General features: G+C 36.9%; 1 protein-coding gene across 2 annotated transcripts in view; it reads right to left on the bottom strand.

Moving 5' to 3' along the window:
- The window catches only part of KIAA1328 (KIAA1328 ortholog), a 175,102-nt gene that overhangs the window by 143,193 nt on the left and 16,767 nt on the right, over positions 1-15,142 (bottom strand). For both annotated transcript variants that reach the window (XM_074855072.1, XM_074855073.1), the window contains exon 5: positions 10,801-10,916. In XM_074855072.1, the coding sequence (XP_074711173.1) occupies positions 10,801-10,916 (116 nt within the window). The remainder of the gene's footprint in view (positions 1-10,800; positions 10,917-15,142) is intronic.

Raw genomic sequence — 15,142 nt, 5'->3', positions numbered from 1 at the left:
AGAAATACTTCAAAAAGCCAATGGTTCTCTCTGAGATAATGAAAGCAAAATTTTGTTGTTTTAATATTGCTACTTCTTGTGACTTAAAATATAGTTCTACACACACCACCAGAATGAGGTCTTAGACTGCAAGCATTTCCCAGCAGGGATTTTTGTCTCTCTACTTGCCTGCAAAGCAACTAGCAAATTGTTAATCATCTATAATTAAAGACGCCATAAGCCCAGAACCCATCAGAGTATATCTCCAGTTTGCTCATGTGGCCCTTTATGCATAAAATATGCCTCTTCATTTCAGCCCAAGTACTCTTTTCCATTTGGGTTCCTCCTTCAAACCTTCTTCTATGACAAGCCTAAGAAGGCAGGCATTTTTTAACATTTATTTTTATATAGAAAACACAATGAAAATGACAAATCTGTGTGACACTTCTCTCAGTTGTTTGCTTGACCCTAACATTTTTGGTTTTATTTAAGATTTTCACAGATATACAATGTTTGCATTGCTCAAGGCTGAGGGTGTCTGTGAAATGCCATAGCTAAGCAATATGCATGCATTTAGCCTTTCATGTCACATAAAGACCAGCAAGCAGTACCCCAAATTTTAAATAGGCAAGCAGGAGAGAAGACAGCAGAGTTGCCCAATGCCATATAAGGTAAGTCAGTAAAAGCATAGAACTGACCCGGAGATTCACTGGGTTTCCATGTTCATTCACATGGGTCATGTCTGGCTCATAAGTTACATACTATACATCTTGATATATCATTTTTCCTGTGATTGCAACTGCATACTGGAGGTTGCACTCATCTGCTCTACCTTTGGCACTTTACTTACAACTGTAAGCAAGTCACCCTAAGATAAAGTTCATACAGAACAAGAAGTGACATATTAATTTCATTTTAAAATGGAAGAAAAGCAGTGTGGTTTTGGTGGTGGTGGTGATTTTATTTATTTTTATTCAATTATTTCCACACTCAGAACTGCAATTACTGGCCATTATCTCTTCAGTTTTGATGCTCTGCTTCCACTGTTAACTTCAGTACAAGTATCAAAAGCAACACTGATCATACAACCAACACCATTCCCACTTAGTGAGGCCTCATATACTTCTGCCTGTCTGCAAGATTACAAAACTAAACAAATCTATTTTAAATGTAAAACTAAAAACCTGACAATGTACAATTCCAAATGCACTTCTGCTGACAAGCACCAAGTCTAGTAGCTGAAGCTGCTCCCTCCCTGAACCTTCTCCACAACGATGGTCTGCTACCAGGAACGCCAGTCCATGGACCACTGCTTAGACAGGCAACTTGCTATGTAAGGCTCCATGCCTCAAGGTTACAGTCTTTATTTTAACACATCATTACCTTGAATTTCAGAAGACCCTTCTTCATGTATAGTCTCCCACCCTTCATAAAGAACGTATCTGTTACAACAGTTGGAAGTGACTAGTAGGGGTGAAAGCTTAAGTTTCATTTCTTACAGATTCTTTAGAATGAAACAAACTGTATCTAAAAAGTGCAGATATGCTTTTTTATTTCTTTTGCAATTCAGGGGAGGGAGGAGGGAAAAGCATCTCTGATTTGTATATTAAAGCACAAGCATCTGTCCTACTGATGATATTCTAGGGAAGCACATTAGCATAAAATTTAACGATGTCAAATAAGTGGATGTGAAATAGGGACTGCGTAAAGACACTATTTCCAAGCCTGACAGAAACATCACTGTTTAGAAATGCAAATGAAACCATTATGTTCAATAATTATATGAAAATATGAACAGTTCAGCATGTTTTCCAGCCCTGATGGCGGTTAATGGGATGTACGCTTATGTAAATAACTACTATTAAAGCTAATGCTGAAAAAAACTAATAAATTCATACTAAAGCAACTGATTTAGTACGCTTTTAAACCCCAGCAGTGCTCACTTATTAGAAAGGAGTGCATTCTTATGTTTAGAACTCATTACTGTTACAAGTCACTGCAACTCCATCAATTACCATGCATTAATGAAAATGGGACACATACAAAAAAAATTATTGCCTCTCAGCAGTTTTCTTTAAAGACAAAATATAGGGGTATTACCATCATGGGGCCTTGAGGGGAACTTATCAGCAACATAATCTTTATTACTACAACTGTATTCCCTGTGCTATAACCCTGGGGTATTTTTTGTCCCAAGAAGGGGCTAAACTTTACGTAAAACTCTTGACATATATGCAATGAAAGTGACCGCACTGCCATCAGTAAAAACTTGCCATTTTCACAATTAAAAATGCATTTAAATAAACATATACACACTAGTGTGTGAACTGGAAAATGTAGATGTGAAATGAAAAACTCAATTCTTTAAACTAGAGCAACGAGGTATAATGCAAATAGAATTAACGATAAAAGGTACAAATGGAAGTCTTCTATGAAGTTCTTGTATCTGGATAAATTCTATCCAGTTTAACACACTTTTAATGACCTCCTAGAGAGCAATGGAATTAAGACTTCAAGGATGCTATTCATTCCTCTTTGGATGTTTTCTCCAATTCGTCAGGATTACTCAAAAAATTCTTAGCCGTGGTTAAACATCACAACTGATAGAGGAAACAAAACCAATACAGTGCTGTTATAGCAGTAAATCCCTACAGAAATTAAAAGCTGAGATTTATTGAATGTCTGTAACCCCACAACTAACTTACTTTCATTTTCTAAGCAGTCTCTGAAAATGAGATATTAACGTAACATCCACTAGATCCTAAGAAGTTTATCAAGGCTGAAAATACTTTTACATTTGTTTGCATCGACTGGCAGTTTAAAATTGAGGATGGGTTTAAACTGCCTTTCAAGAGACTATGGACAAAGAACTGATGCCAGACGGAGAAGATTCACATAGGAGTTATCTATCCAGCCTCAGCTGCTGTAAAACTCAAGTCCAAGATGGCATTCTGCTACTAAAAGTCACAGCACAGACTTGCAACTTGTCTGACTACAAAAGCATCATCAATAAGGACTATGAAACCCTGTAACAATAGAAAGGAGGAAAGAAATAGTTTAAGTTTTCATCACGAATGAACAGTGACAAAGACCATATAAGCCAATGTCCAGTATAATAACCAATGTTAAATTACTCTATGTTTAAGTGCAATGTACTCTCCACAGCATAAGGGAAAAATTAAAGGCTACTCCAGCCTGAAAAATTTACAATCTAAAAGCAGGTAACAAAACTAGCCTTTCAGAGGGCCTGCAGCTGACAGCATACAGCAGCAAACACAAACGTGATGGCAGACACTGTGACAAATGTTTGATGGGGAGGCGGTGGAAGAAAAAACACGATATCTGATTGCTTTCTCTAAATCTCTGTTGAAAGAGAGGTATGAAGTATTTTGCTATCTAGACCATTAGAACTATTTCATGAGCGAAGGCCACTCTAAGGTTAAAAACAGTAAGACAAATTTGCTACTGATTAATAATAAAGCCATTCATTTTATTCTTCAAATCTAAAGTAATTACAAGCCAGAGCATGGCAAATGGATTTAGCAGAAGCCATTACGTCAGAAGAATCCTTTAAAGAAGAACAGTAATTTAAAGACTAAACTGAATAATGAACTCTCCTGAACAACAATTATTATGAGATTGATTTATTGAAAGTGTATTTAATCATGCAAGAAATGTTTAAACTTTCCAAAATAGTTCAGGAAGACACAGAAACCAATAGCAGAGTCAGCCCAACGTCCTCATTATAGTTGAGAAGTTGAAGCAGATGGAGAATTCATTTAGTTTGGAAGGATAAAGTACATCAATTTCTCTGAATCCACATTTCTAGTCAATTTGTTACAGTACCAGCTTCAACAATTAATGATCTCATTTTCCCATTTGTGCCTCCTTTTAAGAGATCTCTGTCTTTGTTTCCAAATGAGCCAAATATCATAAAGGAAAATTTAACTCAAAAAAAAAAAAATCACTTTGAAAGCTCACATGCCTAACGCCAAATGTTTCAGCAATAGCCACAAAAGCAGGGGCCAAATTCAAGCAGGTAAGTAGCCTGGTCAGTTTAAGTGCATGGGAAAAGAAAGATCTGCCTTGCACCTGAGACACAGCTCTTCTCACCAGTCTGAATTCTACAGAGAAATAACTTTTACCTGACCTACTTCAGGGTTTTTCATTATGGTAACTGATGTTGATGTACGAGATTGCTATGGCTGAAGCTGCATTTCTAATGACAGGTCTCTCCCATTAAATTCAGACGGGCTGAGACCCACACCGGATAGTTAGTATAGATAATATCATGTCTGTACTTAAGATACCATTCATCTTCCAGAGCTAAAAGACAGGTTGTCTGTGAAGCATATACCTACCAGTGGCTATCAACAACCTGGCAGAGCAGAAGTCTTTAGCCAGTAGGACTGCAGCTCAGAAACATCAAGTCTCTAGTACAAGGAACAGATCCCCATAGTATGAAAATGTCATGAAACAGAAGAGATGCAAGAATGCTACTAGCCCTCAATCCTCACCTCAGTGGGCCTCCAAAATTCTATGCCAGAGCTGCTGGGTGGGAAAGTCTTCTCCTCTTCAGTCAGGCACACACACAACAATGTCATTCCACACTTTACAGTAAATTACAAAAGCAACTCTCCTTCTCTTATCTAGCAGATATACTTCTGTATTGACTGCACCATCTCACACAGTTCTGCACCAATGAGAGGGAAGTCTTAGGGCAAAAAGCCTATCTAGCTCATATTCTGAAGAGGCTGCTGTTGACTGTTTAGATGCTGCCTGTTGATTCTGGATAATTTCATAACATGGACAACGTGGCTAGCTTGTGCTCTAAGGTACTAGCTAGGATTAAACATAGAAACCTGAGCTTTAAATAAATCTCCAGTCATTGATCCATTTGAACACTCAACATTACAATATGTTTCATCTTGTTTTAGTTTAAAAGTTCATGAAAAATTCAAAATATCTTATTTACCCAATAGTCCTTGACTGATTCGTCTACATTTAAGAAGTTCTTAAATACATACATTATTTAGCCAATACCGCCGTTACAGAATAGCATATAAATATTCAGGGACTTTTTAATAAGTTCAGCTTTTATTCAACAGACCATAATGGTTGCTTAGGAACATTTACTAGTAGGAGACCTATAATAACAGTAAGGGAAACACCTTCAAAGAGTGAAGCAGTTGCATAAAATGGAAGAAAGGAGCAAAATACTTATTTTTCATTCTCCTCACATGCCTTCAAACAAATTATGATGCGCAAAAATATATATAGTATGCATTCACGTATGAAAAATAGGAAGAGAAAAATTTAAAACAATAAGCTGAGGAAGCCAAGTTGAGAAATAAAAGAAAAGCAATGATGGTTATTCCCAACCCTCAATTCGTAACTTGTCAGAAACTCTACTATCAGGAACTGTACTACAGAATCTATAACAACAGCAAAAATCACCCTTAGTCTTAGCCAAAGTTAAACTCTGAAACTGTTACTGAGTTTTAAATAAACAGCCTGACTTTCAAAAGCACTAGGCACGAATTGCCTGCAAACAGCAAATTTTTCTATCTATATAAGTTTCCTCCTTGCCTTTTGTTATTGGGGTGGGACAACAAGTCAGGGACCCAACTTTCACATGTACATGCTTAACTATACTGTTAATTTCCATACCCCATTTCTCTACGACACTGTGTGTCATTGTGAGTTCAGACTAACTGTCCTTTAGCAAACGGCAGCCCTGGAGAGGTACACACACATATATCTGTTAAGCAGGACACGAGGACCACACATTCAACAAAGTAGATTGACAAAGGCTTTCTATACAATATCTTTGGGTTTGTTTCTTCACCTGTGATGACAACTTGGTGGGTTAGATTAAAAAAGTAAAGGAAATAGAAGAAGTGCCTATTTCTCTCCCCATTTTCAGAAAAGCATAGTCAACATTACAGAGAAAACTATGACAGAACAAACAAGTAAATTCTGTACTCTGATACCTGCTTTTCTATCATTTTGTTCTTTGGCATTAAGTCAGCAACTATTTTTCTTCTGAAAAATAGTATTAATTCTACGTTAACACAGAAAGATAGAAGAAGGAGAAAATATGTAAATAGCACTAATTTATGAGTATATGCAAGACTCATGTAATGAACAGTACTAAGGCAAAACTAAAAGCATTTTATTAAACACTCTAGATAATGCTTATAAGAAGCCCATTATTCTTCCAGCAAATTAATAATCTATGTCTCACTAACAGTATCAGCAAATGAACTGTTTTGGTTAAATTAATATTCATGTTAACTGCATGCAAAATCAACTAATTAAGTAGTCCTAAGTTACAATATTAAGAACATATGTAAACAGAGTTTGTGATCATTTTTAAGACTAGTCAAGTAAGTCATATGGGATTTGTTGTAGGAACTTGGCTGGGTCTTCAAATCAACAGATCATGTTCAGTCAGAAAATAATTCCAACAAAAAGCGTAAGTAATCCAGGTACATTCTAAATATAAACCAAAACAGCAGTTTAGTAGGGCTGTTGAGTTTCAATTTACAAAAAGAAAACAGTAAGTCTGAAATAAACAGAATCTCTTCTTCCCTTTACTCCCCTATTCTTTGTCTGCAAAATGATCATTTCAGCATAGCTTAGAATGCAATAACCTTTTTTTTTTTTTTGAGAAGTTTCCTCTTCCCCAATCAACAAATCTTCACAGAAATGTTAAGGCTGTTTTTGTTTCTTCATTTATGCAACACCATCAAATTTAGATTAAAAAATCCTTAATAGTGATAAAAAACCAAATCTAAAGACCATAACTTGATTTCTTTGGGCTTTGAAATAACAGTAGTATTTGTTTCTTAATAATCTCATTATTATAATTTTTTTTCCTAAGACATCTATCATGACAGTACTGGGGCATCTGACAAAGGTATTTTCCTGTTTCTTAAATTAAATCATATTTGGAACCTAAATTAATAATAGGTGCCTGAAAAGATCCCAGCAAAACAAAACAAACCACAAAAGTCAGAAGCTTTTCTCTTACCAGCTCCTGGCAGATGTGGAAGAAGGGGCAACACAAGTAGCCTAAGAGTGTAATGTGGTACACACTGTTCATCCCTTATTCCAAAAATGCAAATGAAACAAAAAAATAAGAACACTGAAGTTGCAAGTCAAACACCCCAAAGACAATGCCAGAATTCAGACTGCCACCAGAAGCACAGTTCAGTCACCTGGTATGTATCCATCATGATACAATAACAAGACAAATACTAAGAACGGATGCTGAGGAAGACATGGAGATAGGTTACACATGGTGAGCCTTCTCACATGAGCTTAGTCCCATATTCTGTTTCAAAGTTTGGAGTGTGCCAGAATGCACTGAACAGACACATCCCTGCTTTCATCAGGTGGTCTCATAACCATCTGACTGATCCTAGGCCACCTGCCTCCATCCTGGCTCTTCCTTAACCCTAACTGCTTATCCCAAATACTTTTCAACTCAGTCACAGGCTTTGTTTCTTTCACATCAGCCACGCCCAGCCCAACCTCCTTTTCCAACTCTTTCCTTCCAGCCAATTTCTAGTTCTCACTTCCCCAGTACAGCCTCTACTTATGTTTTCCCCTCTACCTCCTGCTTTATCGTCCTGTTCAGAAGATTCTCATCCTCATAGCTTTAAGATGCTTTCACTGTGGAAGGATCAAAAGAATGGAAGCACCTGTTACTGGATTTTTCCAGTTTGGCCCAGTTAGGCAGATTTTAGTAAGAACAGCAAAAGACGTCATCACAGCACACACACCTTACACCAATAAGCATCATATCTCCAAAGAATAGCAGCACTAGAACTTTTTAGAAAAAAGGCTACAAGAGTTTATAAGGTTTGATCCACTTCTGGTTTTGGAACTAGTTGAAACACTTAAGACCAAGGTTTTTTTGAAAGAAGTCAGTTTCAAGTGGGAACACCCTGTGAAAAAACTAAGCCAAAATATCTACTTTTGACCAAATTATGACAGGTCTAGTGATACTGCTTTAGGGAAAAGGAGTAGACCAGACAACAACTTGGAATCCCCAATTTTCCTTAATTTTGTGATAATAAGTATTTGGCAATCCTGACAACAGGCTGGATTATTTATGGTTCATAGCATGCTCATCAGGGTTGTCCTCCATTAAGTGTATACCCTAGTAAGAACTACTCAAATTTCAAAGTTTCAACTGCAATGGAAGGACAGGATTGACTTTTAAATTTGCACAAAATTTTAGTAGCTGTTCCCTACCCAGAGATCACTGAGCAATTCCAAAGCAAATGTAACCTCAGGCTGCAGACAGATACTATTTTTTCAATACTGGTAAATTACTCAAGAGTTTTGCAGTGAGATCATACGACCCTCACCCCACATTCATCAGTAATGAATTTAAATGCATGGGTCCACATAGCTTCTTAAAAAAAAAAAATCAACCACAACAAAATGACAAAAATCTGCTTTAAAGTAGGGGTTTCAAGCACACAAAATATATCTTTGTTGCAAGAGCCTTGGTAAGAAAAAAAAGCAAACAACAAAACACTGAAAAAAATACGCTCCCCATGCTATTCAAATTAAACCCTTACGAAGTTGAAATGACACTTCACTGAATAACTGCACTTATATCAGAAGCACTGATTTATTAGTGTAGGGTAATTTTAAATACTGGGCTAGATAAAATAATTTTGTAAAGAATAAATTAGCTTTGGGAGAGAAGAAAAAAAAAGGTAAGTAAAATTGATTTTATCACACTTTAAGGTTTTTTTGTGATGGCATTATACCCCTGATATCTTATTTGCAAGTGAACTCTCTACATTTCAGAAAAACTTGAAGAATTTCAAGCTGCTGCACTTGAAAATATCCAGGATCTGTATTGAACTTTGGCAAGTCATTTCTACCATTTCTTGTCTCTGCAACAAGTTTTAACATTAAAAATTAACTGGTCAGAGATATGTTGAGTATCCTGAATCATTCATGTATGATAGGCAAGTATTGCAGTGGTTAAAGTTATATTGTTTTAAATTATAACCTTGTTTTATACTTCTAGATTTTACAGAGTTTTATGAAGTGTAAAATTGCATGCATTAACCTTCTGCCATGTCTACCAGACTTCTGAAAAAGTATTCACGCTTGTGCAATCTATTTCTAGTAAAGGAAAAAAACAAAACAAAACAAAAACCAAGCAAGCATGCCTACCTCCCAGTAGCCAAATAAACCTCAGATGTATTAGTGAAAGCTTTATGTGCATAAATTAAAAAATATTAATCAGGAACATACATCCCACCCACATTCATGAGCTGATTGAATACCCAAGACATAATATACAACAAAATACTGGCTTCAGTGAAATTAATGTAAAAGAGTTGTAGTCACATCTGATGGCTCCTAAATACATCAAATTTAGTATTTTCCAGGAACTGTTCCATGCTCAGCTAACCTTGTTGATGTGTATATTATTTAGTACACACAGACCAAATTCCTTCTAACAATGCAAGTGCCCCTGTGCTACAAGAGACCTGGGTCATCAAGGGCAATCCCCTGCTGACAGAGACAACATATCACTGAATTCCTTTCATAAGCCAACCAAGCTCCATCATAAAAAAGCTTCTTTTTTGTTAAGCCTTCCAGTGCACTAAACTGTAAAATATGACTGCTCTAATTTTCAAGAACCGTCCTCTAACTTCATGTTAAAGTTTGTGGACTGTTTATCTCCCTTTATTTCTGTTCCAACGCTGGCCTATAGCTTGAAGAGTCCCTTTTTGTCTCAGCATTGCATCGTCTCTCCCCCTATTCACCTCACCACTATCTCGACCTACTTCTATATGGCCAGTCACTATACACACACACACACACTTTAGTCCCTTCTCAGAAAATAGGTTCTCCAGGCCCCCTATCATCTTAAGTAGCCCTTCTCCACAACTTCTGTCATTAATTTCGCTTTTTACTTCAACAAGGGATAACTCAGGACTGCAGACAGTATTGCACGCTAGGTTTTATCAGTGCTTTTTGAAACAGCATTAATATTCTCCCTACTTGAAATACAGCTCCTGATGAATCACATACTATTTGCTTTTGATGTAGTTGCAGCACTGTTGCTTCCATATCCCACTATAGTCAACCGTTAGCCTTCTGAAGAATTAAACAAGAAAGCATCAATATCAAAGATTTGGAAGAGAAATGAACAAGAGAATTTTGTAAAGGTCTGCCACACCACACTGAAGGAAAAATTTAATTCCTGCAACATTGACTTTGCATGTGATATTCCAGGATTGGAACTAAGCATATGCAGCTTAACAAAAATGGAAGTTACAGCCCGCAAGAAAAGAGAATCAGCTAACTTTATATAAAAAAAACAAGCAAACAAACAAAAGCTACACCAAAAAAAGTCTGAACTAGCTAAACCTCCTAATACATACATACAGTTTAAATGCCTTCAGTGTAAGTTGTCTTATTCTGAACAAACATGGAGCACTGAAATACCATGCAAGTTTTAGACCTCAATTACAACAACCTAACAGGATTAAGTAAAAAAAAATAAATCTATAACCATATTTTAACGCACAAATTCCTTATTGTCATTTTTAGTTGACAAATAACTATTTCATAGCAAAACAACATCACAGGAACAGCTGGATGGCAGTTTTAAGCTCAAATGAACCAGTGTCACATGCTGACAAGTCATCTCTCTGATTGTTTTTTGAATGGCAGCACATGCAGATTTATTCTCTGCCATAAATTAGAACAATTATTTCTCTGTAGTTCACTTTTTATTTCAGACAGTGAGCCCCTGCACATATTTTTAAAGGATATCTTCCCTTTCCTTGATGATAAGTTCATTCTGTTCCTCTAGCTGTCTGATCTTCTTTTCAAATGACTCTTGTTCAGCTTTCAGCCGTTCTTCTGTCACCTCCTTTTCTTCGCTGACCCTGAAAAGAATGAGAGAAATAAAATATATGCCCGTAACCACAATGCCTAACTTGCAACTTCTCTGCTTTACAGGTAAATGGGTATCACCCTCTACACCCTTAAACAGGTTAGTTCCTCATAATGTTTATTATATTACACTGGAAGATGCATGTGACTATGCAATACATTATTTTTTCAAAGACACTGGCCTCACTAGAGTACATGCACATTAATGGGCAGCATGGAACAACTAAGTAAGGACCTCAACCCACAATTAGATTTGTGCAGTCTGATTCCCTGCAGCCATAATGAAGATGCACCAGGATCCTTATAAGCCTAGGGCATGTAGACCGACAACTCAAATGGGAGAGCTTAGCTGCTGAGACAGGAAGGAAATTGAAAAACTTTTCTGTTTCTTGATCTATAAACTAATCCTTCTTTCACATTTACTGGTCAAATATAAGTCCAGGAAAGGAATCATTTTTCTTGTTAGTTTTCTCCAAACAAAATACTTCGTCCTCTTCTGGGGATTTTAAAATATCAAGCCACAGGAGTAAATTTTCCTTTCTGTCTGGACCATGGCACCCTGTATCTTGCTGCTCAGTGTAAATAATTGGATCAAGATTAAAAGATGACAATGTGAGAAAGGTTTACAATGTTCATTTATTCTGCACCTCAAGAGCAGGCTGTAAAAATAATTATTCTGGTATCACGTAGGCAAGAAGACCATTATGCACAGATGATCCTGTAACTATACTAAAAAACATGGCTTAGAAATCATGGTTCTATAAAAGCTCTACAAAAATATTAAGTAATGAGCTTAGACTAATAAATATTATTGCTCTGCACTTAGGCAATTTCTGTTGCTGAAGGCTCTTAAAGTTCAGCCTTTTATGATGATGAAACAGCTACCACAACACAGGTGACAGGAGACCAAAGCAGTACAACTTTCAGAAAACTTCAATTTTATCTTCCTTTAAGTGGAACAATCCTATAGGAAGAGGAAAGTGGGGAAAAAATATAGAATTTATATATAGGCATTAGACTAAGCCTTCCACTCGTCCCATCAGACTCACTGACATTATTAACAGAGAACTCCATTCAGGGACTGAGCCATCCATTTGACATCATGTTGTTTGCCTTAAGAGGGCAAATTTTGTTTTGATATTCCAGTGGAAAAACCATAAATACCACAATTGGGTCTCCCCCCTAGGGTGAACTACAGACAGGCAATATTCCCCAACTTTAAGATCAACCTACAGCCCTTCCCACAGCAGTTTGAGCAGACTGCATCAAGTTGGAAATTAATAATACTGAAACTCACACCTTTTCTCTACAAACCTGGAGGGAGAAAAATAACATATAGCATATAATCAAATTCTGTAAATCAGAGTGGTTGGAACAAACTATTAATTGGAAAGCTTCTAAATTACACAAAAAAGACATGGATTTAGCATAAAAACATTCCGCTATTCACATGCCCATGGTCTCATTTACAGTCCTGTCCCCTGCAGTGTTCATCAACTCACTCCTAGGCCCCTTTGCCTCCATTCAAAGGCTGTCAAAAAGGGGTGTGCACACATCAGAAAATAAACTATGAAAAGGGACAGCCGTATTAACTCTGGATCCATCTCAACACCTACATACTCCTTAGTTAAGCAGGCAACAAATTTTTGAAACCTATCAACCATACATCCTTGCTACCGAAGCAGTTATTACTATGGTGCATATGCCACAGGCTGCAGACCCAGGCTTTCGCATCTAACCCCACCAGTTTGTTTTCTCTGAATCTAGTGCAATCAGATAACTGACTACAGATTATATGACCCTCCTTTCACATAAACAGGGAAAGATGCAAGAATTCTTCCTGTTTCTTAGAGTAAAAAGAAAAGATAGAGAACAGAGAATAAAAACAGTCAGTTACAAAAAGACAATGAAGACAGCAATGACCATGTAGATGAAAGACAGGCAGGAAACGAGAACAGGGGAGTAAAAAAAAAGATCAGAAGGAAAAGAGAGGCCAAGTATCATCTCCAGGGCACTATAATAAGGAAGGAAGCTTGCTTACTAGCTGCTAGAGTGATGCTGCATTAGAAAAAGTTTCAGGACAACTGAAACACTGGGCCATGCTGGCACCTAAGAATTTTTAAATGACACAACAGTATAAGAAAATAAGGTAAGGTAAGGTCAGGTAAGGTCAGGTAAGGTCAGGTAAGGTCAGGTAGAACAGAGGACTAGAGAAATTAGACTAAATCTAGCAGGTTTTACCCATCTCTATATTCTGTGATTTGCTGCTTGTATCAGTCTGCATCACATTCACGTGCTGTTTGTATTTAACACAGATCACAGCAATCTGTCATACTCCCAGACATATGAATATATTGTGCCACATATCTTATGCAGTGTATGACTGAGAACAGTAAGTGATCTCAGAAGGAACGTGGTGGTATGTGTTTACGTATCACAAAGCAGGAGACAGCCCATAAAGGGCAGGCGACAGATAGAAAACTGTTACTCACAGGAGGTGGCAAAAGGAAGTTAGAGAAAAGGAATACAAGAACGTCATCAGATTATGCTGTATTTATGTCACATCCTATATATAGCTCAGTGAGATTTTTTTTTAACATATTTATTTCTTTGCCTTCTGGCAGTAAAGAACAGATGATTTTTAGCAGAACTAGGAAGGACTTCATTGATGCCAAACAGAAATATTAGAAGGCTCATAATGCTCCTCAAAAGGATTTTCACCCACTTTTCATCTGCTCGTGGCCAGAAAAGAACGGTGAAAGAATGAAGGCACTGCAACTACAAAGGGCACAACTGCTTCTGTTGGGCAACACGCTGGTGTCCAGCTCCGTTACCATTGTTTCCAGGACGAAATAGGGGTCTGACAGCTGAAAGCAAAGATGATAAATCAGTAGAACTATTCCTGCTGTTAAGTGTCTGAAACATTTTCTTGCATGCAATTTACATTCACCCACCTTGTGTCAGGATATACATCATCTTTGTTCAAGATTTGTTTTAAATTCAAAACATCAAAGCTTATGTAATCCTAGCTGCATCTAAATAAAGAATTTAATTTTATTTTACAGGAGTCTCTGTAGGAAAAGAAAAATTCATAATGCAGATATATTGACAAAAAACCCTCCTAGGACATCAGCCTTAGTGTTCAAATTAATTCCTAATTCACCAGTTCCAATTATTACGCTGCACTCCCAAGTCCATTGCTGATACTAGTAGTTCTGACTGTCTGAAGAAGGAATTGATCAACAAGTTTGCTGATGACACTGATTGATTCCACTGCGTAAGCAGGATTGATGCTCTCCAGGTGGAATTTTTGAAGCACTGCACAGGTCAACACCACTTAAAGTTTTATTTGTCTAATGAAAAACTGGCATGAACAAGAAAGAGCCAGGATAATACTCACATCAACACGACACTAGGGACAAAACTCAAAAGAACTCTTCCTGACTGAAGGCACTTACAGATCTTTACAAAAGAAAAGAAGAGCTGAAAAGGCAAATTAAAAATAGTGTTTTCTATTTTTAAAAAAATGTTAGAAAAAATTGAGTTTTTACCAAGAGAAATCTGAATACATTAAGAATTGTGGCTGAGCAAGACAGAAGACAAAATAAGCAAAAAGAAGAGACAGACACTGGAAACTTCACTGATCAGTCCTTACTCATTGAGAACATTTATCTTTTAGGGAACACTCACCTGATATTAGTCTGCCAACTAGCTAGCAAAGATGAAAATATCTCAGTGACAGTTCCTGAAAACCACAGGTTTTAAATTCCAAGCAAAGAATGGCATCTGGGACAGGCAAGGCCACAGGGGGAGGAAAAATGGAGCAAGAACCAAGATAAGGGCATCATGAAGAGCCCAGCACACACAGAAATCATGGAATGAAATCAAGTATTTCAAGTGAAAGATGCACTCCAAGAAGATGAAACAAGAAGAACTGAGCAACAAAGTGACTTTTAATACCAACACGGCAGAAGAGAGAATGGCAGCATCTTTTGACTGAGGACACTTCACAAATCTGATACATTTTACTCAAGTATTATGGGCAGTATGTATAAATTAAAAAAACAAAAAAACAAAAAAACCCCAACAATCTCAAAACATAATTGAAATTGCTGCACAATGGATAAATTTTATGATATGCAACTTGCAAAATACAAAACTACATCTCACAGCATGAATTTATAGCTACAAATGACTTTTTAACCACAGAAGGTAAGTG

This window comes from Strix uralensis, chromosome Z (genome assembly GCF_047716275.1).
Source record: "Strix uralensis isolate ZFMK-TIS-50842 chromosome Z, bStrUra1, whole genome shotgun sequence".
NCBI classification, from domain to species: domain Eukaryota; kingdom Metazoa; phylum Chordata; class Aves; order Strigiformes; family Strigidae; genus Strix; species Strix uralensis.
This window is presented reverse-complemented; position numbering and strand designations above follow the sequence as displayed.